Source organism: Suncus etruscus, chromosome 6, assembly GCF_024139225.1.
Source record: "Suncus etruscus isolate mSunEtr1 chromosome 6, mSunEtr1.pri.cur, whole genome shotgun sequence".
Classification (NCBI taxonomy): domain Eukaryota; kingdom Metazoa; phylum Chordata; class Mammalia; order Eulipotyphla; family Soricidae; genus Suncus; species Suncus etruscus.
This window is the reverse complement of record NC_064853.1, coordinates 26,022,003-26,046,238: the sequence shown is the minus strand read 5'-3', so window position 1 is coordinate 26,046,238 and position 24,236 is coordinate 26,022,003. Positions and strand designations below refer to the sequence as shown.

Here is a 24,236-nt window from a genome sequence, read left to right as displayed (position 1 = left end):
TCTAAGGAACTATTCCTACCTCTGTGCTCAGGAGTGATCATACCATGCTCATGCTATGATTATGCCATGGGTACTGGGGGTCAAACCAGTTTGATAGGATGCAAGGCAAGTACCTTAACCCTTGAACTATCTCTTCAGCCTCAGAACAGAGACAAGATTGATCTGACGTACTAGCGTACTAGCGTTCAACTGATCAGTTTTACATACTGTACTTTCTGGCGTATAACACAAACAAAACAAACAGAAAAAAGTCAACCAAAAATCGGGGGTCGTCTTATACGCCGAGTATATCCCGAAAAATGTTTCAATATGCCGCTAAACGAAAATTGTCTGAATATTGCCACAAAACGAATTTTCCAACTCGATCCTGCACCAATCACTGCAAGGCTGCTCGGACCGCCTCTCTAACTCAGCCAATCCAAGCAGGCTTTTGATGCATGGAAATTAGACAATGTTCTGGATCCAAATCTACACTGTCAAAAGCCTGCTCAAATGGGCCAGAGTCAGAGAGGAAGTCTATAACAGTATAACCTTTGAACCTTTGCTTGTTGTGATTGGCTCACTGTGGTACATACAATTGCAGCACAGGAACGTTCTGTCTGATACAATGAATATAGGCCTAAACCTATGTTTTAACTGCAAAATTAGGGGGTCGTCTTATATGCCGGCAAATACTGTATGTTTATTTAATTCTGATTTATAAATATATAATATTTCTCTATAGAAATTTGGATTTAGGGCCCGGAGAGATAGCACAGCGGTGTTTGCCTTGCAAACAGCTGATCCAGGACCAAAGGTGGTTGGCTCGAATCCCAGTGTCCCATATGGTCCCCCGTGCCTGCCAGGAGCTATTTCTTTTTTTTTTTGTTTGTTTTTGTTTTTGGGCCACACCCAGTAATGCTCAGGGGTTACTCCTGGCTATGCGCTCAGAAGTCGCTCCTGGCTTGGGGGACCATATGGGATGCCGGGGGATCAAACCGTGGTCCATCCTAGGCTAGCGCTGGCAAGGCAGACACTTTACCTCTAGCGCCACCACGCCGGCCCCTGGGAGCTATTTCTGAGCAGACAGCCAGGAGTAACCCCTGAGCACCGCCGGGTGTGGCCCCCCCCAAAAAAAATTCGAATTTAAATGAAACATTCATGTTAAATACCTTGTGTTCATAGTTTATCATGAGCTTGAGCAAGTCATATAAGCATTCAAACTAGGGTTTTTTGAAGTGGAAGACCTCTGAAAACTAATTGGTGATCATGGTAACTAAATATATTAATTACACCTTTCATTTTGTCTTTAATATGGCCTCATCTGTTGGTTTATTATTTTTGCGCCTCCCCCCCATTATCTTCATAAGATAGAGTATATTGCTTGGCCATTAAAACCAGATTAATTTAATTCACCCTCCTAGGGACAGGTTTTTTTCCCCCGTGTAAAACCTTTGTTACAGCGACTAATGAGTTTTCAAGAAAGTAATTTTTAACAGGGAGCTCAGGAGAGTCTTTTTATCTGGTGTGTAAAAGGAAGGAGAATCAGAGCCATTTGAATTCAGCCCTGGAATATAGAAAATTATGTTGGCAAATTGTATGGCCAGTCTTGGTGGCTTGTTCTGAATATCTGTGGATAGGTTGTGCATACTTTGCTTAATTTAGTTCTTTATATTGATCTTGCCTTGATTTTGCAGCAAACCAGCCCCTACAGCTGATATTATGATTCCATACATATGAATAGAAAAAAAGATGTGAAAGCCCAGAATGCCCATTCTGTTTTTAATTTTTTTCCCCTTGTTATCTGTTCTTTGACACATGGGCTTTCACACTCTTGCTTGTGATCTTGTCATAGCTCTTGTACTCCCCAGGGCTCATAGTCCTTTTTAGTTGTGGAGCTTGCACTTAACAGGGATCACACTCAGTTATGGTGCTCATACAAGTTTAAACTGTTTCATAGGAGTCTTCATGGTGCTCACATGTATATACCAGACTTGCACTAGCCACAGTGCCCCCACCTGTTTGGTTGTGGTGCTTACACATACACAGCCATCTTTAAATATCCATGTTACATAGTATTGTGAATAGCTCAGATTGTCGGCCCCGCACCTCCTCTATAAGCTGGGTTTTGGTTATTTATTTATTTGTTTTTTATTCCTGCTCCTTTCACTATCTTTCCTGTTGACAGTTTTGTCATTGTCATTATGCCCAACTTTTCAGCTGCCTTTTCCTTTGAAGCTTCTTTAAGTAGTGTGCCACTAGTCAGTATCAGTCAGTTCTGGTTTATATCTTCTGTACTGTAGTCCTAAATAAGTTCTTTTTCTCTGCAGGTTTTTTGTGCAGCCTGCTGTAGCCTGAAATGTAAACTGTTATATATGGACAAAAAGGAAGCTCGAGTATGTGTCATCTGCCATTCAGTGCTCATGAATGGTAAGTATTAAAACAGATCCAGGTCACAATTATTGAGAACAAAAAAATTTTGTGAAAAGGCTGTTGTTTCCCTCCCCTCCCCACCTTCTTTTTACAAGTTGCTCAGATGTTATAACTTTAAATGAAAATACTGAGCTACATCTTCATGCTTTGAAAATACATTGGTATTTGAAACTACTTGCCTAATTGAATGAATGCTAAAATCAGGTAAGTGTTGAGGACAAAACAAGTTTCTATGCAGTTCTGGTGCTATGTCTATCTTAACATAACATGTGTATCTTGACATAACCAGGGTAAGAAGCTATTGACCCTTAGATGATAAAATATTGAAATCAAGCTGACGTTTTCTTTCAAGGGAAGCATTTTCTAAGGAATGCATTAAAAACTTAGGAGTGTGCTCTTAAAACACATTGTTTCCTTTATCTTATTAAAAAATTAATATTCTAGTATAGTATTAAATAGAAAATTATATTTTTATCAGTTATCTCTTGGATACTACTTACATTTTGTCAGAGGAATGATGAATTTGGATGGTAATGATTATATTGTGAAGTAATTAAAGGTTAGTATAGTTTATTCAGTGCAGTATTTATCTTTTGTGGAACATTTTTCACTAAAAAACAAACAGTATTCTTACAAAATAAAATCGATCAGGTATAGTATTTTCCCTTTGAGTGCATCTTTCTACAGTTGCCAGCACAATTGCTAATAGATGCAAAATGTTGAACTTGGACAGCACTGCTGCCTGTGCCAGGATAACATGCCTGGCAGTTACCAGAGGCTGGAACTTACCTGCTCAAGGCTCTTTCTGCTCTGTCTGTCTGTCGCCCTGGTGATGTCTTTCTGTCGCTCGCTAGCTTATTAACCTATTGCATGCAAGTTAATCTGATCTATTTCTAATCTCCTGTAATCCACTCAGTTCCCTCTCATTTCTAAACTCTTCTCATTTTGATCAAGTATAAGTCATTCTCTTTACTTTTAGGGTCACTTTTAGATGTTGGTTATTTTACCCACTTGCACAGTTGATGGGTTTTATTCCTGTTTCATTTTCAGAAACATTTCCACAGATAGAGCATGCTGCTTAATTACAGCACCCAATACCTCTTTTATTTGATGAGGTTTTCCAACCTATTGCTTTTTTTCTTTTTAATACTTGGCATAGCTAAAGACAAAGAAAATGGCAGAGGCTTCATACAGAGCACTTTATTTTTTTTTTAATTAAGCCAGGGATGCCCCTAAGAGGAACTCCTAAAATAGTGTACTTTTCCTGGTTTTCCAGTGTCTTCCCTCTTGCATGGCTTAGCCTAGTCTTTTACTGAATATTTAATTTGATGCTTTTCAGTGTTCCCTATCCTTTGTTCCTTTTCTCCTTTCTCTTCCTTCCCTCTTCCTGCAGTGCTTTAAAAGGAACATAGGTATTGTTTCTAGCCTTGTCCTGCAGTTTGGAGGCAATGAATATTCAAATTCTTATATAGGTCATTCTTAGATGCTGAGTGGATTAAAAAAAATTCTTATAAATGGATGATTTCCCTTGCTGGACATGTGATATAACCAGAACCTAGAAGATAAAATTTGGTACTTTTCATTTTAGACTTTTCATATAGCAACTTTCATCTTATTTATTTATTCCATTTAGTTTTGTTTTTGGGCCACACCTGACAGCGCTCAGGGGTTACACCTGGCTCTCTGCTCAGAAATTGCTCCTGGCAGGCACGGGGGACCATATGGGATGCTGGGATTCGAACCACCATTGGTCCTGGGTCAGCTGCTTGCAAGGCAAATGCCCTACTGCTGTGCTATCTCTCTGGCCCAACTTTCATCTTTATTTAAAGAGAATAGTTGATGTCCATATTTACTTAGTAACATGATCCATTATACAGAATCTTTTTTTTTTTTTTTTTTTTTTTGGATTTTGGGTCATACCCAGCAGCGCTCAGGGGTTACTCCTGGCTCTATGCTAAGAAATCGCTCCTGGCAGGCTCAGGGGATCATATGGGATGCTGGGATTCGAACCACAGCCTTCAGCATGCAAGGCAAATGCCCTACCTCCATGCTATCTCTCTGGCCCCATATACAGAATCTTAATATATTTGTGGACATTCATTTTTTTTTGAAGGCACCTATTTAATATTGAGACATTTTCATGTTCGAATGGGTCCAGTGCTTTTGAGACACACAAAAGATGTGAAGTGGTTTTTGCTGAATATTTTTACACAGGATTATGATTATGAAAAACCAGAATTCATAAAAATGTTAAGATGTGCTCTCTTGAGTTGTAGATTTCAGAATTTTTCAAATGAGATTTTAACTTTAAAAGAACCCAATAATAGGGCCGGGCGGTGGCGCTAAAGGTAAAGTGCCTGCCTTGCCTGCGCTAGCTTCGGACGGACCGCGGTTCGATCCCCCGGTGTTCCATATGGTCCCCCAAGCCAGGAGCAACTTCTGAGCACATAGCCAGGAGTAACCCCTGAGCGTTACCGGGTGTGGCCCAAAAAAACAAAAAAAAAAAAAAAAAAAAAAAAAAGAACCCAATAATATAGAAATGAAATATAAATGGCATATAAAAGTTATACTCCCTTAATCTCTATTTTGATTTTTTTTTTGCTTGCGTGGCTGCTCTGGCCCCTCTGTTTTGATTTTTAATTAAACTTTATGGAATGCATTGCATATTTCCTTCCTCCATATATTCACATGTGATCTCATTGAGAAATTGATAATTTCTCCCTCCCTCCAAAGGGAATGTACAGTTTCCTTTCAAGAAAGGGATTCAGTCACTAACTTAGACTGGTTTGCTGGCAGTCTTTATCAGAAGTATCAAGTAATTCTTACTTGCTGCTTCCAAATAGTTTACCTAATTAAATGGTGTTATATATCAAATAAAAGACTGTTTCCAGGGCTGGAGAAAGAGACAGCTGGTATGGCACTTGCCTTGCACACAGCTGACCCAGGGGCACCCTATATGGTCCCCCAAATCCCCTCCAGACGTGATTTCAGAGCTAGAAGTAAACCCTGAACACTTCTGTGTGACCACCCCCCCAAAACCAAAAATAAATAAATAAAAACAAAGACTTAAGATTACCTTAAGACTACCTGAGTGTTAGGGAGAAGGAATAGCATTATATTGACCCAATATTGTGGAGGTCTGATGTCCATATTTTGCAATCCATTCACATTGATTGTGTCTGTATTTGCTTTAGCTCAAGCCTGGGAGAACATGCTGAGTGCCTCAAGCCAGAGCCCTAACCCTAACAATCCTGCTGAATACTGTTCTACTATCCCTCCCTTGCAGCAAGCTCAGGCTTCAGGAGCCCTGAGCTCTCCACCTCCCACTGTGATGGTACCTGTGGGAGTTTTAAAGCACCCTGGAGCAGAAGGTAGGGGATCATGTGCTATTCTCTCTTTTTCTTCACCAAATTCCTCTAAAAAGGTGCTGACTTTCAGCACAAGTCTTTAAAACGATGCAGCTAAGTCCCTTGGGGTGGATATTAAAGTGGAAGAACAAGGTGAGAAATGTATTAGGACTATTTCTGGGAAAGTTAAGAATAATACTGTGTTGCTTGAAATTTTTGAGGCACTTCTAAAAATGAACCAGTACCCTTTTTAACTTAAGATTGGAGGATTTATGCTGTTTTAACTCAAAAAGAAAGGTAGTAATGAAGTCAACTTGCAAAACCTGAACATCATGCTTATCTTATTGTACTTTGTAGGGGATGAGTAATTGATGAAAATGCAAGTTCTTCCCCTTCACTGGCTCATTCTAAAACTTCCTTTTGAAAAAAACATTGCCATGATTTCTTTTCATTTTAACCTGCCCATAAAAATAAGGATAGATTACTATGTTAAGTATATAGATCTTTATAAAATTCAGAACTGTTATTCAGATGATATCTTATGATTGGTAGAAATTACAGGCTTAGCTTACTTTCGGTTTATTGTTATATTTTTATGGTTATGATATTGTCAGATGAAAGGTACTTTTTGTAAGTTCAGAGCATTATGAATAATAAAAGTAACAATTATGTTTCCTTAAGATGATCTTGTTAAGAAGTCTCCTGTGATAATTAAAATCAGTCTTCTTTTATTAGTTTTGTCTTTTTGTCTAGTAATAGCCCTGTCCCCTAGCTAAGTAGCTCTCCTCTCCTTTTGAAGATCAAAGACTTCTTTTGACATGATCTTTTTCCCCTCTCTCTTCTATCCAGATCATCCCTTAATCATAGTCCTCATATTTTTAAGTTAGTCTTTATTCTCTTAAAGTCTTTATTCTCTTCATTTGTTGTTTTTGTTCCCTAATTTCTCTTTGTTTGAAGGTTTTTGAGAACTGGATTTAGGGTTTCCTTAAATTTCTTCAGATTCAGGTTTCCAGGTGTTCCCTTGTCCTTTTAGAAAGCGAACTAGTTTTGTGCTGCCAGATCATTCTTTTTCTTCTTCAGGTACACTTTAGCCAAAGATCTGGTCTGTTTGCTTCCCAAGTCTTAAAATTTCTGCTAACTCTTCCTTTGCTAATTAAAAGTCTTTAACATCCTTGAGGGTATTTTTTCCCTTTTAAAATACCCTATCACTTTTCCAAATACTGAATTTCTGCAGAAACCTCATACTTTTAGGAGATATAGATGTCTACTGCTAGTTAAAAAACAAACCATAAAACCCCAGGCTTTTAAAACACCATCCTTAGTTTGATCATAGTGTGAAATGGAAATAAGAGTGTATGGGATGATCATAAGTGTATTTAAAAATTCTTAATATTTGGGCGCTGGAGAAATAGTATGGAGGTAAGGTGTTTGCCTTAGACGGCAGGATGGTGGTTCGAGTCCTGGCATTCCGTGTGGTCTGAGCCTGCCAGAAGCGATTTCTGAGCTTAGAGCCAGGAGTAACCCCTGAGCACTGCTGGCCCCAAAACAAAACAAAACAAAAATTTTTAATATTTGGAGGGTGGCAGTAATTAAACCATTGGCCTTGTACATAAAATAACATTATGACTGCTTAATATTTTAGAAAGCGTTCCAAGTTTTTATATCTTAGTGATAAGCGTATTTAAATACATATTTTAATTTATCACCACTTTTTTGCACAGTTAAATTCTTTTTTTTGGGGGGGGGTCACACCCATCGGCGCTCGGGTTACTCCTGACTCTGCGCTTAGAAATTGCCCTGGCAAGCTTGGGGGACCATATGGGAGGCTGGGATTCGAACCACCGTCTGTCCTGGATCGGCTGTGTTCAAGGCAAACGCCCTACCGCTGTGCTATCACTCCAGCCCCCTGCACAGTTAAATTCTGATATTTGTGATTTTAAGATGCAAAATGGTGATTTCATTGTACATCTGGAATTGGTGGCCATCTCTTCTTTGGTGTCAGAATCGCAACCATTGTCACGTTGATGCCTCTCTTATTTTTCTGACTCTTCAAGTGGCTCAGCCCAGAGAACAAAGACGAGTTTGGTTTGCTGATGGGATCTTGCCTAATGGAGAAGTTGCTGATGCAGCCAAATTAACAACAAATGGAACTTCCTCTGCAGGCACCTTGGCTGTGTCACATGACCCAGTCAAGCCAGTAACTACCAACCCTCTACCTGCAGAGGTAAGAAAACAAAACTGAAAGTGAGTACCTGCTGTACTCTGTCTTGTGCTACATTTGGAAGTTAAATATGTATATATGTATATATATATATATATGTATATATATATATATATATGAGAGAGGGGGGAGGGGAGGGGAGGGGAGAGGAGAGGAGAGGAGAGGGGAGAGAAGTGTGTACAGGTGAAGTTGTTCTCTAGGGAGCTTGAGCTCTTTCTTTCCCTCCCTCCCTCCCTCCCTCCCTCCCTCCCTCCCTCCCTCCCTCCCTCCCTCTCTCCCTTCCTTCCTTCCTTCCTTCCTTCCTTCCTTCCTTCCTTCCTTCCTTCCTTCCTTCCTTCCTTCCTTCCTTCCTTCCTTCCTTCCTTCCTTCCTTCCTTCCTTCCTTCCTTCTTTCCTTCCTCCTTTCTCTTTTCTTTTCTGTGTTTGGGCCACAACCCCATGGTGCTCAGGAGACAATATGGGATGCCAGGGATAGAACCTGGGTCTGCCACAAACAAGGCAAACACCCTACCCTCTGTGCTATCACTCTGGCCCTGAGGCTCTTATTTATTTATTTGTTTGTTTGTTTGTTTATTTGCTTTTTGGGTCACACATGGCAGTATTCATGGGTTTCTCTTAACTCTAGGCAGGCACAGGGGACCATATGGGATGTGAGGGATCAAACTCAGGTCTGTGGCATACAAGACAAATCCCTTCCCCTCTGTGTTATGGCTCCAGCCCCCAGGAATTTTATTTTCAAACCTTGCTTGCCCTGGGTCTGTGGTTGTCCACCCATTGAGAATGGGTGGGCCAGGCAGTATTAGCATAACTGAGGATTTCTTTCTCTTCCACTTGAATGTTTCAATTTTTGTTTTGTTTCTATATGTTGTTTTTTTTATTTTAAGGTGTTGAAACATACGCTTAAACAGGGAACTTAAACTTAAGTTGAAAACCACTGACTTAATGAGTGAAAAAAACTCCATACTTTACCTATAGAAACTTGCCCATCCAGTGTTGTATATTGTCTCCACAATATACTAGTAACAGTTTGGGATTCTTTAAACTTGAAACCTGATTTTTATAAGGGAACAAAGACTGCCTACTCTCTTTTAGAGAGAACAGAACCACCTAGGACCAATCTTATTAAATAATAACATAAGATTCTTTTTGTAGGGGATGTGAGGCCTTACTCCTGGCCCTGTGCTCAGAAATCACTCAGGGAATCATAATAGTGTTAAAGATCTAACTAGGCTCAATTGTGTGAAAGAAGCACTTTTCTGCTAAGTGATATCTCTGGCTGCATATTCCTATGGCTTCCTTTTATTGTTGACTCACTCGGTTGAATTAGATAGTCAAAATTAGAATAATTGATTAGAATAATCAATTGCAATTAAGGACAGTTATCTTGTAATTTCTATTAAAAAAGATCAAAGTTTGAATCAACCATTTGGGGGGGCACACTTAATTTCATTCAGGGTTACTTCTGGCTCTGTGCTCAGAAATTACTCCTGGCACCTCAGGGAACCATATGGAATGCTGGAATCTAACCTGGGTCAGCTATGTGTAAGGCAAAGGCCCTACATTGTGCTGTCACTCTGGCCCCTAAAACAGCTTTTTACTTGAAGATTCCATTGAATTTCTAGTTCTAATTTTATGCTAAGTAATTAACTTGCATATTTTAACCTAGTTCTAAAATTATGTAAATAATTTAAATCCACCAGACTGGAAAGTAACAGTAAGTAAGGCTTTGCTTTGCATACAGCCAATCTTGGTTTGATTGCAAAACTGCACCCCTTGTGATAGCCTGAATCCCACCAGAAGTGATCCCTGAATGTGAGAAAAACTGAGTGAGGCAAAAGAAAGAGAGAACAACAGGTGACTGGAGTGATAGTATAATGGGCAGGGCTCTTTCTTTGCATGCAGCTTACTTGGGTTATGGTCCCCAGAGCAGCCCAACTGTGATCCCTGAATGTAGAGCCAGGTAAGCCCTGGCACCACCCAGCGCTGTGACCCAGTGTGACCCAGAAACAAAACAAAAAAGAGAGAGAGACTGTTTAAATGATCTCATTAAAGTTTCAGAAATTACAAGATATTATTAATATTTTATCTTGTTGCCACTGCAGATTGTAAAAATACTGTCCTAGAAAAACAGCACAGAGAATAGGATGCTTGAATTGCATGCAGCCAATTCATCCTGGGTTCAATCTCCAACCCTATATGGTTCCCAGAATCCTGCCTGGAATAATCCCAGAATAGCCAGATGTGGAAAATGAAACAAAACAAAACAAACAACTTCTTTTTTTTGAGGGTGGGGGGCATACCTGGTGGTGCTCAGGAGTTACTCTGGCTTTGCTTTCAGAAATTGCTCCTGGCAGGCTCAGGGAACCATATGGGATGAGAGGAATCGAACCCAGGTTCGTCCCAGGTTGAACATGTTTAAGACAAATGCCTTACTGTTGTGCTATCTCTCCGGCCCCAAAAAACTTCTTTTATGGTAAAAGAAATCTTGATCAATGAAGCCTTAACCCATGGCCCAGTACCCCAGTTATTGTGATATAATGATGCTAAATGGAAACTGTATAATTGGAAATAATTTTATAAGTCAGGTGGAAAAAGACAAGCATTATATAATTTTACTGATGTGGACATGAAGAAACTAAACAAATGGACAGAGTGAAGCAAGAATAAATTTTTAGGCTATAAAACTTAATTTTTAGACCAGAGTAATAGTATAGTGTGTAGGTCATTTGTCTTGTGTGCAGTCGACTGGGTTTTACCCCTGGCATATGACATGGTCCTCCAAGGTTGCCAAGAGTGCAGAGCCAGGAATAAGTCCTGAGCACCCCTGAGAGTGTGGCTCAAAAATAAAAACTAAACTATCAGTAGCCAGTGATAACGAGGTATTATCAGAAGGAAAAGAAGAGGGCCTGAGTGATAGCACAGCTGTAGAGCGTTTGCCTTGCATGCTGCCGACCTGGGAGGGACTCGGTTTGATTCCCAGTTGATTCCATATGGTCCCCTGAGCCTGTCAGGAACGATTTCTGAACACAGAAGCAGGAGTAACTCCTGAGCACAGTCCAGTGTAGCCAAAATAAATAAATAAATAAATAAATAAATAAATAAATAAATAAATAAATAAATAAGGAAGGAAAAGAAGAATAAAAGTGAGGTAATAAATTGGAAGAAAAGTGATAGTTGTGTGATAGATTGAATTGTATATACAGATTTTGGTTTCTTTTTTTTTTTTTTTTTTTTTGGGCCATACCCGGTGCTGCTCAGGGGTTACTCCTGGCTATGCGCTCAGAAGTCGCTCCTGACTTGGGTGACCATATGGGACACCGGGGGATTGAAATGCGGTTCATCCTAGGCTAGCGCAGGCAAGGCAGGCACCTTACCTCTAGCACCACCATGCCAGCCCAGATTTTGGTATCTAATGATACACACCTAAAATTTATATGTTATAATGGAAAACTGCTTCAAAGAAAACTAACAGAAGTCCAATAATAATTGGACCAAAATAACAGGTTATTTAAAAAATAATAGAAGTTCAGGGGCTGGAGAGGTAGCATGGAGGTAAGGCATTTGCCTTGCATGCAGAAGGATGGTGGTTCGAATCCCGGCATCCCATATGGTCTCCTGAGCCTGCCAGGAGTGATTTCTGAGCATAGAGCTAGGAGTAACCTCTAGGCATTGCCAGTTGTGACCCAAAAACCAAAAAAAAAAAAGTTCAGTCATTTGGGGAACTTTAGGTTAAAGCAGGGGTGGTGAACAAGTTTAATACCAAAGAGCCAAAATTTTAAACTGTGAGAGTCAGAGAGCCACACCACGCAGTGAGCTGCCAAAACAGACACTCAAACAAAAGCATATAATTTTAACAATAATATATTAAACACATATTGCATTTTGCCATTTTGAGTGAGGATCAAAATCCTGCAGTGATGGTGAGGGTGTGCTGTGTCCTCCACACTAAGAACTCAAGGCAAGATGTGACATAACATGTGACAGGTCCCCTGCTCGCTGGCCCCTGCAGTTGTTCCCGAGGGATGGGAGACGGGATGACACAGCCTGGGGCGGGACTATGCACTCGGAGATCTCTCCTGAGAGGTCCCTCCTCAGAAGCAGCAGAACAAAACCCAAACTTAAATAAAAAAAAAAAAAAAAAAGAAAAATATTTAAAGAAAAAAAAAACAAAAAAACCAAACTTGGCAAAGAGCCATGGTATGCAAAATAATGATAAAAGGCAAAGAGCCACATTCATTTTGGCCGGGAGGTGTTTGCCACCCCCGGGCTAAAGGTTATCTGTGCCATCTTTCAAAAAATGTTTTCAGATTTTCACTTAAACATCAACCCCATTTATAGTCTTTGTTTTGGGGCCATATCTGGTGGTGCTCAGAGCTTAAATACTGGTGGGCCTAGGGGAAGATTTATGTGGTAGGCATTGAAACCAGGTTGACAGCTTGCAAAACAAGAACTCTACCCACTGTACTCACTCTCAACCCCTATTTATATTCTTGAGTTCTGAACTCTCTGTAATCCTCACTTGACTAATTTGCTTTTCCAGACGGATATCTCTTTATTCTCTGGGAATATAACCCAGGTTGGAAGTCCTGTTGGAAGTGCAATGAACCTTATTCCAGAAGATGGCCTTCCTCCCATTCTCATCTCCACTGGTGTGAAAGGAGGTATGAAGACTAACATATTTAAACAGACATTGTTATATATGCCAAATATTGCCTCCTTACAAGGATAGAGTAGAGTTAGAGTGAAAACGATCCTTCTCTAACAGCAACACCAAAAAGCAACTTACTGAATGCTCTAAAAATTGTTATTTGCAATTATTGTTTCAGGGTAGATCCTTTTATATATATACATATATATGTATATATAAAAATTAAATTTTTTGGTTTCTTTTATATATTTTACATATATATATATAAATTAATAATATATTTTTTGTTTGGGGGGCCATATGATGATATTCAGTATTAATTCCTGGCTTTGCACTTAAGAATTACTCATAGCAGTGATCAGGAGACCATGTGGGATGTCAGGGATTGAACCTAGGTTGTCTGCATGCAAGACAAGCACCTTTCCCACTGTACTATTGCTCCAGCCCTTGTATATATATTTGTTTTTGGGGGCCACACCCGGTGACACTCAGGGGTTACTCCTTGCTATGCGCTCAGAAATTGCTCAGAAATGGCTAGGGGGACCATATGGGACTCTGGGGATAGAACTCAGGTCCCTCCTGTGCAGCCCCATGCAAGACAAATGCCCTACCACTGTGTTGTTGCTCCAGCCCCTAATTTAAGTTTTAAAATAAAATTTTTTTGTTTGTGTTTTTGTTTTGTTTTTGTTTTGGGGGCTACATTCGATGGCACTTGGAAGTTACTCCTGGCTCTGCACTCAGAAATTATTAATGGCAGGCTCGGGGGACCATGTGGGATGCTGGGGATCAAACCCAGGTCAGCTACGTGTAAGGCAAATGCCCTACTCACTGTGCCATTGCTCTAACCCCAAAAATAAAAGATTTAATTGAATCACTGTGAGATGCATAGTTACAAAGTTGTTCATGAGTTTCAGTCGTACAATGTCTAGCACCTATCCCTTCATCAATACACATTTTCCACTATCAGTGTCCACAGTGTCCTTTCCACTCTTCCTCTAGCCCCACCTGCCTCTATGGCAGACATTTTTCTTCTCTTTCTCGGATAGAGGATTTATTTTATTCTACTCTTTCACTTGGTTTCCTGACGTGATACATCTTTTCTGCTCTACAGTGAAATGATTCTTATTCCTTTATTTTCCTGGGTTTTTTTTTTTTGGGTGGGGAGTGGGAATTATTGGCAGCAGTACTCAGGACTTACTCCTGCTCTGTGTTCAGGGGCTTGAGAGACCATTTCGGTACCAGGGATTGAAAGCTGGTCTGCAGTGTCTAAGACAAGCATGTTACTTGCTCTATTATCTCTTCAGCCCCTACACTGACCTTTTACTTTAAGGAATTTTTGTTTCATGAAAGCAGTTATGATTATGATTCTTAAGATTCAGAAGAATGATTCTTATTCTTCTTTTTTATCCTACCCCAATTCTTATGATTATTTTCTTCTTCTTTTTTTTTTTTTTTTTTGGTTTTTCGGGCCATACCCATTTGATGCTCAGGGGTTACTCCTGGCTAAGTGCTCAGATATTGCCCCTGGCTTGGGGGGACCATATGGGACACCGGGGGATTGAACCACGGTTGCAATCTTTCCTTGGCTAGCGCTTGCAAGGCAGACACCTTACCTCTGGCGCCACCTCACCGGCCCCTCTTATGATTATTTTCTAAGCACATTTTTTTTTGCATTTTCTTTTTTTTATTTTTTTATTTTTATATATTTTATTTAAACACCTTGATTACATACATGATTGTGTTTGGGTTTCAGTCATGTAAAGAACACCACCCATCACCAGTGCAACGTTCCCATCACCAATGTCCCAAATCTCCCTCCTCCTCACCCAACCCCCGCCTGTACTCTAGACAGGCTTTCCATTTCCCTCATACATTCTCATTATTAGGACAGTTCAAAATGTAGTTATTTCTCTAACTAAACTCATCACTCTTTGTGGTGAGCTTCCTGAGGTGAACTGGAACTTCCAGCTCTTTTCTCTTTTGTGTCTGAAAATTATTATTGCAGGAATGTCTTTCGTTTTTCTTAAAACCCATAGATGAGTGAGACCATTCTGCATTTTTCTCTCTCTCTCTGACTTATTTCACTCAGCATAATAGATTCCGTGTACATCCATGTATAGGAAAATTTCATGGCTTCATCTCTCCTAACAGCTGCATAATATTCCATTGTGTATATGTACCACAGTTTCTTTAGCCATTCGTCTGTTGAAGGGCATCTTGGTTGTTTCCAGAGTCTTACTATGGTAAATAGTGCTGCAATGAATATAGGTGTAAGGAAGGGATTTTTGTATTGTATTTTTGTGTTCCTAGGGTATATTCCTAGGAGTGGTATAGCTGGGTCGTATGGGAGCTTGATTTCCAGTTTTTGGAGGAATCTCCATATCACTTTCCATAAAGGTTGAACTAGACGGCATTCCCACCAGCAGTGGATAAGAGTTCCTTTCTCTCCACATCCCCGCCAACACTGTTTATTCTCATTCTTTGTGATGTGTGCCATTCTCTGTGGTGTGAGGTGGTACTTCATAGTTGTTTTGATTTGCATCTCCCTGATGATTAGTGATGTGGAGCATTTTTTCATGTGTCTTTTGGCCATTTGGATTTCTTCTTTTTTTTTTTTTATTATTTTTTATTATGAATTATGAGAACAAAAGATGCAAAGAAAGAGGATAAGGTAAAGTTACAGTGGAAGGACAATCACCCATAACATAATTATCAGAAGAAGTCCCCTTGCTGATATCTTAACTTTGAATTTTCACCAAAGAAAGTTAAGATAAATAAAACAGAATCCATGTGCAATTACTTTTTCCCTCAAGTCCCCAGATTGTAGCACATTATAATATTTCTTAACAGCACACAAGGCAATCTAAAGCCATCAAACTTACGTAACTCCTTAAACATTAGAGGCATAGTATTTTTTACATTTCCATGTACATGCATATTAGCTTAAGTTAACCTCAAATTTTAATTGGGTGTGTTTTAAGGATTAGAGTCAAAGGAGCACAGTAAAAACGGTGTTAGAGTGGCAATTGTTGTTTGCATAGGCCCACCAAAATATGAGAGGCATGGAAAGGAATAGCCTTGGCCTAAATACAAAGAGATCCTACCCCTGAAGTTTCCTGGCATAAGACCAGCTCTAGGCCTCAGGAAAGTTATCGTTCGCTCCAAGACATTGTCCGTAGCGCCAACACACTTATCACACAGTCTCTGTTGTTGGTCTCATGTTTCTGTATTAAAGATTCTGGAATCTGCATGTCCTACATTGAAGTCATGATGTGGAGTGCCTTCTCGTTTCACCTCACCATGAAAGGGGAATGCAGGAAGCCCTGTCCTGTAAGCAGGTTGTTGTTGTTAAGTCTTCTCAGTGTTAAGGGAAGTCTCTTTTGAGCAGGACGATGTCTGAGCAGTGGTAGGGTCTTCCGTGGTAGAGGATTGCTTCCAGGTGATGTTATAGACAAACCTCACCATAAAGGGGCAATACAGCAAGCCCTGTCCAGTAAACAGGTCATTGTTCTTGTTGTCTTCTCAGTGTTAAGGGATGTCTCTTTTGAGTAGATCGATGTCAGAGCAGCTGTAGGGTCGTCCCTGGTACAGGAATGCCTCCGGGTGATGTTATATACAACCTTGGATGTTTTGTAAATGTCTTCTGTAGATCAAGGGGTAAATGGAGAATGCCCATTCTTCTGAGGCCTGTGCCAGGTCTTTATGTCAATGTTCAGGGTGTAAGGTCTCATTGCACTACAAGATTTGTGTGTTCCCATTTCTATTAGATAAGAACTTATTGGTATGTATAGTATTTTCCCATGTCAGTGTGCCTACGCAAACAAGATATAAAGCCACGTGGTGCTATCAGATATATGGGGGCATAAGAACATTTCCAACAAGACCCATGACTTGGTTCAAACATAAGTATTAAACTGAGGGATTCTTTCACACCAAATTCCATATTGAGCAGTTCACAAAGAGAGGATAAAAAACATGGGGGGGGGGGATCATCACTGTATAAGAAAGTATTTAGCAAAAGTTATAGCCGTCAAAGAAAACACCCATAAAATGTTGAAAAGATATGTGTCCTTTTTATGCCTTTTAAAATAGTTGTGTGGGTGTTAACTCTAGGGCACCACTTTGGTCTGTGAATTAGGACTCAACAGTACTTAAGTTAGAAAGGGTAAAAAAGGAGTAATGATGATAGGAGTTAAAGAAGTTAAAGAGAAATATGAACTTATGAAGGGGTATGCAAAAGGGCAGAGTACAAAATGGACATTCTGCATACATAAAAACATAATTCAATGATAGTGAGTACTATTAATGTTTCTTGTGAGAGTACTATTAATGTTTCTACATTTTGAAAATGTAGACTGGACAGAGATTACCAGTGCCAGCCAAACCTCCTCCTGCTAGACTCCCGGCTCCCAGGAAGGAGAGATCCTTCAAGAAGCTGGGAGAACAGAAGTTCAGAGCCCCACCCAGACCCTCCCTAAGGAGCCGCATGGATAGTGGGGGAAGGCCTAGGGTACCTTCAAGCTCCACCAAGGGACCCAACTCACCGGCTTGCCCAGGGGTGTGGCCCGGGGAAGCCCTGGAGATCTGGAGCAAGGCGGCAGAGGGGTGCTGGGGTTACCCAAATCCCGCACCCCCCCCTAGGCCTGGCCAAGCAGGCCTCCGGCATGGCGTGGGCCTGCCAAACCTCCTCCTGCTAGACTCCCGGCTCTGGATTTCTTCTTTGTCAAAGTGTCTACCCATTTCTTCTCCCCATTTTTTGATGGGATTAGATGTTTTCTTCTTGTAAATTTCTGTCAGTGCCTTGTATATTTTGGAGATTAGCCCCTTCTAAGCACATTTTTATAAAACTTTAATTTTTAATATAAAAATTATAGAGTACAAAAGTCATAATGAATAAAAGAGTGAGATTCTTTTTTTTTTTTTTTTTGGTTTTTGGGTCACACTCGGGCAGTGCTCAGGGGTTTACTCCTGACTCTATGCTCAGAAATTGCTCCTGGCCAGCTCGGGGAACCTTATGGGATGCTGGGATTCGAACCACTGTCCTTCTGCATACTAGGCAAATGCCCTACCTCCACGCTATCTATCTCTCGGCTCCAAGAAATTCCTTATTTTTTTTGTTTCCATTCATATCATTCTTTCCAGAAATATTAGTATAACTCATACATCATGGATTATTTAAAAGTTAATTTCAGAACACGTAATATGTTAAATTTTTGATACGATGATTGGAGAGATTTTGATTTAAATAATGGGTTGCCTTTAGTCTTTGAAGGAGTCTAGAATAGCCATGTTTTTAACTGAATTGGGTTTCTCAAAAAAAAACCAATAGAAATTATTTACTTTACACTGTACCTGAAATCTGTGTTCATTCTGTCTAGAAGTCAAATGCTTACCTCTTTGCTTGAATGATGAGCACATTTTGCTCTCAAAGATTTTTTTCCTTCACCTGTTCTAATCTCTTGTTTTTCTCCCCTCACAGACTATGCTGTGGAAGAGAAACCATCACAGATTTCAGTGATGCAACAATTGGAGGATGGTGGCCCTGACCCACTTGTATTCGTTTTAAATGCAAACTTGTTGTCAATGGTTAAAATCGTAAACTGTAAGTTAGACATTGAGTTGTAAATAATAATGCTCTTCAATGTATTACATGCTATTGTTTATAGAGTCATCACACTGAAAACTGGGTACTGAAGAAGTTGATTTTTATAAAATAATATATACACAAGGCTGGAGAGATAGCATGGAGGTAGGGTGTTTGCCTTGCATGCAGAAGTACGGTGGTTCAAATCCCAGCATACCATATGGTCTTCTAAGCCTGCCAGGAGCAGTTTCTGAGCACAGAGCAAGGAATAACTCCTGAGCACTGCCGGGTGTGACGAAAAAAAACACACACACACACAAGAGGACAGTTGTGAATTAACTGAAATTCTTTTGAAAACCACAGATTGGGACTAGAAAGGTAGTACGATACATAGGGTATGTGCCTTATATGCAGTCCACCCAGTTTTATTTCCAGTCGGTCATACAGTTCCCTGAAAATCACCAGGAATATTCCTTGAATGCAGAGCCAGGAATAAGTCCTGAGCATCCCTAGGTTTTCCCTCCACCAAAACTCAGAGATAGAGTTTAGTACCAGGAGGTTAAAGTGCTTACTCCAGTATACTCCTCAGGATTGCATATTGTCCTCTGGAACCTGCTAGGAGTGAGCTCTGAACATCACTAGTTGTTACCCAAAAACAACAAAATAAGATTAAGATAAGAATAAGATAAATGGGGGCCGGGTAGGTGGCGCTGGAGGTAAGGTGTCTGCCTTGCAAGCGCTAGCCAAGGAAGGACCGCGGTTCGATCCCCCGGCGTCCCATATGGTCCCCCCAAGCCAGGGGCGATTTCTGAGCACATAGCCAGGAGTAACCCCTGAGCGTCAAACGGGTGTGGCCCAAAAACCAAAAAAAAAAAAAAAAAAAAAAAAAAAGAATAAGATAAATGGGGCCTTAGTAGTGGCACAAGCAGATGCCCTACCCACTATACTTTTCATCTGATTCCCAGAAATGATAAGTTTTAAATGTATCTTATTTCTCTCTCTTCTTTCCCCTCTCCATAGTTATTTTTGGGGGGTGTCACACTGGTTGTGCTCAGGGATCACTCCTGGCAGTACTTACGGTGTCTTAGAGTGTCTTAGAGTATCAAACAAGGACTGGTTATGTACAAGGCAAGAACACATATCTTGGGGCTTGAGAGATAGTATGGAGGTAAGGCATTTGCCTTGCTTGCAGAAGGTCGGTGGTTTGCATCCCTGCACCCCATATGGTCCCCTGAGCCTGCCAGGAGCAATTTCTGAGCATAGAGCCAGGAGTAACCCCTGAGCACTATTGGGTGTGACCCAAAAACCAAAAAAAAACAAAAACAAAACACATATCTTATCTCTTCAGCTCCTCATAGTTGCATTTCTAAATGTTTGTTGAGAGAGCTAGAAGCATAGGCACTTTATTATTTATAATAATTATCTATTTATTATCTATAATAGTTCTTTGGCTGAGTCCACAGTTGAATTGGAAACAGCAGTTCATAGTGGAATTCTATAGAAGATGACTGATCTTACTTTGTTCTCCATAGATTTTTATGTTCTTTTAAAGCAAAGGACTGAAAGAACTATCTTTACTTTCATATTTTTATTCCTTCTTAGATGTGAACAGGAAATGCTGGTGTTTCACAACCAAGGGAATGCATGCCGTGGGCCAGTCTGAGATTGTCATTCTTCTGCAGTGTCTACCAGATGAAAAGTGTTTGCCGAAGGATATCTTCAGTCATTTTGTGCAGCTTTATCGGGATGCTCTGGCAGGTGGGATGGTTTATGATTTATTCTGCACCTTTAATGATAAACATTTTGGACTCATGTAAAACAGTGGTCTTCAATTTGGAAGCCTGACAGTGAATTTTGGTGTTTGAGGAAATTATATATTTTAGAACTTTTCCTAGTGTGGTTGGTATTATTTTACAAAGACTAGAATAAGTTTAAGTGAATGCCTTGGCCTTGATGCAAGAATGCTTTTCTTTGTGTACTTTAGGGGTTCCTGATACCTACCAGTATCTGGAAAAGAGAAACATAATCATAATTTGTTTATTTCTTAAGGTATAGCTATGAATTGTAAATGATCTTCATTTTATTTTGAAGTTTTAAAACTACTAATATAGACAATTTCATTCTAGTTTTAAAATCATAAATATTATTTTCTCTTATTTTGGGGGGTGGTCCACCTGGCTATGCTCAGGGATTAACTCTTGGTTCTTAACTTCTTTTTTTTTTTTTTTTTTTGGTTTTGCGGGTCACACCTGATGATGCTCAGGGGTTATTCCTGGCTGTGCACTCAAAAATCGTTCCTGGCTTGGGGGACCATATGGGATGCTGGGGGATCGAATCACGGTTCATCCTAGGTTAACGCATGCAAGGCAAACATCCTTCCAATTGCACCACCACTCTGGCCCTGATTCTTAACTTTTTTTTTTTTTTTTTTTTTTGGTTTTTGGGTCACACCTAACAGCACTCAGGGGCTACTCCTGGCTCTGTGCTCAGAAATCACTCCTGGCAGGCAAGGGGACCATATGGGGTGCGGGGATGCAAACCACCGATGCCAGGATTCCAACCACCATCCTTCTGCATGCAAGGCAAACACCTTACCTTCATGCTATCTTTCCAGCCCCAAGTATTATTCTTGACTATGCTCTGGGGACTAAATGTATTGCCAGGGGTCAAATCCATGTTGGCTGCATGCAAGACAACCACCTTACCTGTAGTACTCTCTCCAGCTGCAACTATATATATAAGTCATATGTATAATACATTATAGAATATATAATTTGTATTGTATCATACTATAGAATATATTAAATTATATATTATTATACAATATATTAACTATGTTGTTATTATAAGTGCTTATTATAGAATTAACATAAATTTAGATATGAATTGTAGAGGTAACCTATTGCTCAGCTCTAGGTTAAAAGTTTGATTGTCTGGAGTCAGAGATTTATTACAGCAGGTAAGGTTCTTGCCATGCTGTGGTCAACCTGAGTTCAATCCCTTCTCCCAATACTGCTTATGGTCCTTAAGCACAGCCAGGAATGATGTCTAATCTCAGAGCCAGAGTAAGCCCTAAGCATTGCCAGGTGTACCTTCCCACCAAAATATTTTGTGTTAGATTTACTAGAGATTTATCTTTTAGACTATGTTAACCATTAAAAAGAATATTTATGGGCCCGGAGAGATAGCACAGCGGTGTTTGCCTTGCAAGCAGCTGCTCCAGGACCAAAGGTGGTAGGTTCGAATCCCGGTGTCCCATATAGTCCCCCGTGCCTGCCAGGAGCTATTTCTGAGCAGATAGCCAGGAGTAACCCCTGAGCATCGCCGGGTGTGGCCCAAAAACAAAAAATGTATGAATTAAATATAAAAAACATAGGAATGCTTTTGTTTGGTTTTTGTTTTAGGTCACACCCAGCAATTCTTAGGGATTCTTTCTGGCTTTGTGCTCAAAAATCACTCCTGGTGGGTTCAGGAGGCCTAGTGAGATGCTGGGGATCAAAGCTGGGTAGACTGTGTACAAGGCAGATGCCTTCCCCACTGTACTATTGCTCCGGCCCCAAGATAAAAATTTGTATCTTTAGGATTGGTGAGATGGTTCAAAGAGCTAGAATGTTTTCTTTGTTTTTGTTTTTGTTTTTTGTATTTTGGATCGTGTTTTGATTTCTGTCACTGTGTAGTCCCCTGAATACTGAACACTATCAGGTGTTAACCCCCAAGTTCCCCAAACTTTGCATTTTTAGAATCATTATAGAGGCTAGAGCAGTAGTAGGTGGCCAGAACAGTGGGTAGGGCACTTGTCTTACATGCAGCCAACTTGGGTTCACCAGTTGGCATTCCAGATGGCCACCTGAGTTAGGAGTTACTTTTGAGCATCAATGAGCATAGCCCCCAAAACAGAACAAAGCAGAGAAAACAAGAAAATGATTATAGCTTATGCATGGAAGATTAGGTCTTTAGCTTAATTAATCTTTATGACAATTTAGTTGTAATTATATGTAAGGACAAAACAATACATTGGAGGGGCTGGAGAGTGGTTAGAGTGCTTGCCTTGCATGTGTCTGACTCAGGTTAGATTCTCAGCCTACCATATGATCCCCTGAGTACTGCTAGCAGTAATTCTTGAGTGTAGAGCCAGGAGTAACATCTGAACATAACCAGCTGTGGCCACAAAACAAACAAAAACCATTATGTTGGAAATATCACATGATATTTGTGAAGTATACTTTGTTTATTGCATCAGTTTCAAAATGTATGGGTCAACCTGAAATTGTGTGGTGACATAAGTTTATGTAATGCTCAGCACCTAAACTTAGTTTGGAAATGACCTGAAACATTTGCTTTTCTATGTAATTTGAGTGTATTCAATATAAAAACTCTAAATAAGATAGCATTGATGGTATTCATTCATGTGGTTTTTAATTTTTTATTTTTAATTATGAGAACAATGATGCAAAGAGGACAAGGTAAAGTTACAGTGGAAGGACAATCACCCATAAACAGAATTCTCAGAAGAAATCCCCTTGATGATGCCTAAATATTGAACTTACAGTCAAAGAACATTAAGAAAAATAAGGCAGAACCCATGTACAATTACTTTGTCCACAACTTCCCAGATTGTAGTACATTATAACATTTCTTAGCAGTACACAAAGCAATCTAAAGCCATCATTCATGTGGTTTTTGAAAAGACCTCAGGTTTGAGGGCATGGGAGTTTCATGAGTGTCTGGTTTTGGAGGATGCCCTTTATTTATCGGAAAGAAGATGAGTGATATCACTAGATTTGTGTTTTAGAAAGATAGCTCTGTAAGCAGTTTGAATATGGGCTGAAGTTCATGTGTTAGCTGTGGCAGATAGACCAGCTCAGAATCCGTTGGATTGACCAGGGATAGACCAGGCTAAAGCACATGCCTTGCATGAGAGAGGCTCTGAGTTCCATCCACCTGATGTGTCCCTAATATCCCCCAAGCATTGTGTGGCAAAACACACCAGAGAGTGGTTTTGGGGTCCCAGAGTACTGCTGCTTGTAGAGATACAGACTTAAAAAAAAAAGGGGGGGGGCGGAGAGATAGCACAGTGCCTTAGATGCAGAAGGACGGTGGTTCAAGTCCTGGCATCCCATATGGTCCCCCGAGCCTGCTAGGAGCGATTTCTGAGCATAGAGCCAGGAGTAACCCCTGAGAGCTGCTGGATGTGACCCAAAAACCAAAAACCAAAAAAAAAAATAAAAATAAAAATAAAAAACAAGAATAGTATATAAACAAACTAAATTACAGAAGACAAGCACAAAAATACTGTTTAGCAGCAACAAACTGCTGATATGTACAGTTTATTAATAACTTGATCTTACATTGCAGTATAGACTTTGTAATGAACAAAAGAAACCAAACAAAAATTACTTAATTCTATTCATGTGATTCTCTAGAATGGGGAAAATAAGCTGTAGAAATTAGATCAGTGTTTTCCTGGAATGAAGCTGAAATACAAATGCTAGAACTGACCATAAAGGCCTCTGGAAAAAAGGATCTTTTTGGATCATGCTATTTTGTATGTTAAATGAAATAAGAGTGACAGTACTGTTTTTATTTATTAAAATGTTTGATTTACACTATATGTGTTTTATTGTATATAAGTTATACTTCAGTAAAGTTAAAATAATTTTGAGATATAACTTTCAGTTTAAAATACAACAATTTTTTTAATTTTTATTTTGATCATATTGGCTTACATATTTTTCACAGTAGTATTTTAGGTACATATTAACATTGAATCAGGGGAATACCCATCACCAAATTTGTCCCCCATCCCCGTTACCTTCCTGCAACCATATCCCCCACTATTACCCCCAGGCTGCTAGAGTAGGTGGAAAATACAAGATTTGATGTTTTGATCTGCATGGGGAAACAAGCATCACATAAATCAAGTTAACACTCATTGACATATGGTAGTTATATTTTGTGTGAAGAGAAGTTTTACAATCTTTTTCCATAGCATCCAGGTACACTATACAGTGTAACTATAATTAC

At 39.8% G+C, this 24,236-nt stretch overlaps 1 protein-coding gene across 2 annotated transcripts in view; it reads left to right on the top strand.

The window, feature by feature from the left end:
• Nucleotides 1–24,236, top strand: part of ZFYVE9 (zinc finger FYVE-type containing 9) — a 167,226-nt gene that overhangs the window by 76,943 nt on the left and 66,047 nt on the right. The window contains exons 5-10 of one of the 2 annotated variants that reach the window (XM_049774627.1): nucleotides 2,310–2,409; nucleotides 5,607–5,783; nucleotides 7,814–7,983; nucleotides 12,521–12,641; nucleotides 18,108–18,230; nucleotides 19,815–19,970. In XM_049774627.1, coding sequence (XP_049630584.1) covers nucleotides 2,310–2,409; nucleotides 5,607–5,783; nucleotides 7,814–7,983; nucleotides 12,521–12,641; nucleotides 18,108–18,230; nucleotides 19,815–19,970 — 847 coding nt within the window. The remainder of the gene's footprint in view (nucleotides 1–2,309; nucleotides 2,410–5,606; nucleotides 5,784–7,813; nucleotides 7,984–12,520; nucleotides 12,642–18,107; nucleotides 18,231–19,814; nucleotides 19,971–24,236) is intronic. The other variant, XM_049774628.1, reaches the window with a different exon arrangement.